The following is a 3,001-nucleotide window of genomic DNA, read 5'->3' on the forward strand; positions in this document are numbered from 1 at the left end:
CATCCAGATCCGGGGGTATGTATGTACTCAGGACAGGGTGGCTCAGAATTACAGGCAAATCCTGTTAATTGAAACAAAATCGTAATTGAAAGCTCTTTGTTTTTATTGGATTTGGAGCTCATTGTAGACTTTCGGGTTTGCAGCGTTCCTTAAAACAGAAATTTGTGCCAGGAGGCACTGGGGACCCTTGGCAATTAAAGCATTGTCTTAACTGAGATGTTCTTGTTTCCATGTGCAAAAGAGGATTTATGAGACATTTTGTCTGGGGGAGGTAAAAAAAAAAAAAAAAACCCAACCCAAAATCTAGCTAAAATTCTCTTTATGCCTTTCTTCTTTTGCTCTGAAAGAGCCAAACCTCAGGGAGAGGTCCCAGACTGAGGTGTTTGATTTGTGAGTTTTCTTGGAGAAATGTTTTTGGTTTTTTTTATGGTATCTTTCCTGGTTTTTTTTCCTTCTAGCAGCAAATGTTTTGCAGATGGCTGGCATCAGAGCACTAGCTAACGAAGCCAGGGGGGTGTTTCTCCTTTCTTTGTCAGGACTCATCATGTCCGACAAACCAGATTTTGCAGAAATCGAAACGTTTGACAAGACCAAGCTGAAGAAGACAGAAACCAGAGAGAAAAATCCACTGCCCACTAAAGAAAGTAAGTGCTTCAGAGGCTATTTGAACTGGAAGTAGCAAGGACACAATCTGTATTGCAGTTCAGATGCAAAATGAATACTAATCATAGGATTACAGGCTCAAACTCATCCCTGACTTTAACTGGGGATAATACTAAGACTTGTACTCTCTGCTGGGCTTCCAAGGGTATGAGTAGTTGCAACCCACGGTGTGTTTTTGTCTGGAAAGTACTTTCTGATGGGATTGCTCTTGCTTCTGCTAAAAACAAGACCAGTTTTACTGCTGGTGGCAGGTAACAGGATCAAACTGGCTGTAATTCCCACGTTCCCAGCCCTTTTGGAGGCAGAGGTGCCCAGGGGAAGCCTTGTGCATCCCAGGCAGGCCTGGCAGCATCCCCAGCAGGTGCCCTGGCTCTGGATTTACTTTGTTATCAGGCAGATGTGCTGCTGCCTCCCGCTGGTACCTGCTGTCAGCCCTAGCCAGGAGAGCTCCAGGCACCTTTTTTGGGAGTAAGGCTGCAAGAGAAACCCATCATCATCCTCCTTTAATAGGCAATCTTCCCTGGCAAAGCACCCTTGGGCTTTGCTTGTGCAGGGTCTTCTCCTGTACGTGCACTGTGCACAGGCAGCCAGGGAAGGGTTGTGATTCAAGTTAGATGTGAAAATGACATTTTGTGGCATTTGGACCTGACTTTGTGAGCTGCTTCCTTCAGAAGACTCTCACTAACCACTTTGGATGTGTCAGTGCTGGCAGCCACAGAGGTGCACTGCCCCTCAACATAAGAGACCTGATTTTGCCCTGGGTTATTATCTGCACTGATGCTGAAGCTGTAAATGCAAGAGGAGGTTTGGTTTGCACATCATGAACTGCACCCAGCTAGCTATGCAGATCATAGAATTGTTAGGGTTGGAAGGGACCTCAAGGATCATCCAGTCCCAAGCCCACTGCCATGGGCAGGGACACCTCACACTAGAGCAGGTTGCTCACAGCCACATCCAGCCTGGCCTTCAAAACCTCCAGAGCTGAGGCTTCCACCACCCCCCTGGACAACCTGTGACAGTGTCTCACCACCCTCATGGGGAAGAATTTCTTCCTAACATCCAATCAGATGTGGGAATGAGTTAAAATTTCCAGAGTGACCAAAGAAAGCATCTGAGGCTTTACCATCCCTAGCTTGAAAAATGACCACAGAAATCTGTCCCCCACAGAATAATTACCATGGTCACTGATGAAGTTTTTGTTTCCTCTGTTTTTTCTGGCAGCTATTGAACAGGAAAAGCAAAGTGAAAGTACAGCCTGAACATACAACTGAAGATGTGACTGCTGCTTCTTCAAGGGGCTTTTGGCTTCCAAGTTGGGATGTTTGGCTTTGTTTTGTTTTGTTCTCCCCACCCCGTGTTTGTTGCCCATTTATTTTAGCAAACATTTGCTTATTTAATGTTCCCTGGGGAAGAAGTTTGTTTTGTGTTTGCTGAACAAGATCCTATGTATTTGTGTTTGTGTTTTTAAAACTGTAACTCCAAGTTCTGTATCAGCCTCATTACTTGCCAAAAAAAAAAAAAAAAGGCAGTTTGCATAAAAACTCGTTTCCTAAACCTCACAATAAACAGGTTTCTTCTGATCAGCTGTCTCTGAACCTTGCAGAAATAGGATTTACACCACAACTCTTCCTCACCTCCTTCCCACATTGTATGTGACACCACAAATTGGAAGAGCTACCCAAGATACCCTCAGATCCCACTGAGTGGCACCCAGCCCCTCTCCCTCAGCACATACACCTGGATCTTGGAGACTCCCAGAGCCCCAGACAGCACCAACCCCCCAGGACCCCCTGACTGCCTCCACAACAGCCTGGAGCCTTCACTCCCTTGCCCTATCTCACTCACAAGAGCATTTCAGAGGAACTGAGGAGCAAGATTTGTGTGCTAGTAGCTGCTAAGCTTTTAAAGCCCCAGCTTGACAGCCAGCATGAACAAGATGGGAAGTTGCTGGCCTGCTTCAGTCCTGTCCAGCAGTTGATTAGAGGTCTCAGAGACAAGTACTCACTTACAAATCCCATGAAAAATGGATGGTGAGGCTGAAGAAGTACATTAGCATCCCAGACAGGAGAAGGGCAGCAGCACCCTCCCCATAGCTTTTTTCTCTCTTCAGCCTGCCCAGCTCCAGTCAACCTTGGGATAACTGCAGCACACATAGCCCTTGGCCCATCTACTATCCAGCAGTGTAGGAAGGCAGAAAGGTGGGAAAAGGCAAGAAAATCTATTATTGCACTGATTTGTTGGGATGAGAGAGGGACCTTCAGTGGCACAGGGGTGCAGGACACAAACCTTCAAAGCAAGCAAGGATTCCCTAAATCTTCATTCCTGCTGGTGCAATTAA

General features: G+C 46.3%; 1 protein-coding gene across 1 annotated transcript; it reads left to right on the forward strand.

Moving 5' to 3' along the window:
* The first annotated feature begins 544 nt into the window (after positions 1-544).
* On the forward strand, positions 545-1,922 carry LOC128972986 (thymosin beta-12-like). The gene is made up of 2 exons (XM_054389133.1): positions 545-644; positions 1,885-1,922. The coding sequence occupies exons 1-2, from the start codon at positions 545-547 to the stop codon at positions 1,920-1,922; spliced, it is 138 nt and encodes a 45-aa protein (XP_054245108.1).
* The last annotated feature ends 1,079 nt before the right edge of the window (positions 1,923-3,001 follow it).

Source organism: Indicator indicator, chromosome 18, assembly GCF_027791375.1.
Source record: "Indicator indicator isolate 239-I01 chromosome 18, UM_Iind_1.1, whole genome shotgun sequence".
In the NCBI taxonomy this organism is placed as follows: Eukaryota; Metazoa; Chordata; class Aves; order Piciformes; family Indicatoridae; genus Indicator; species Indicator indicator.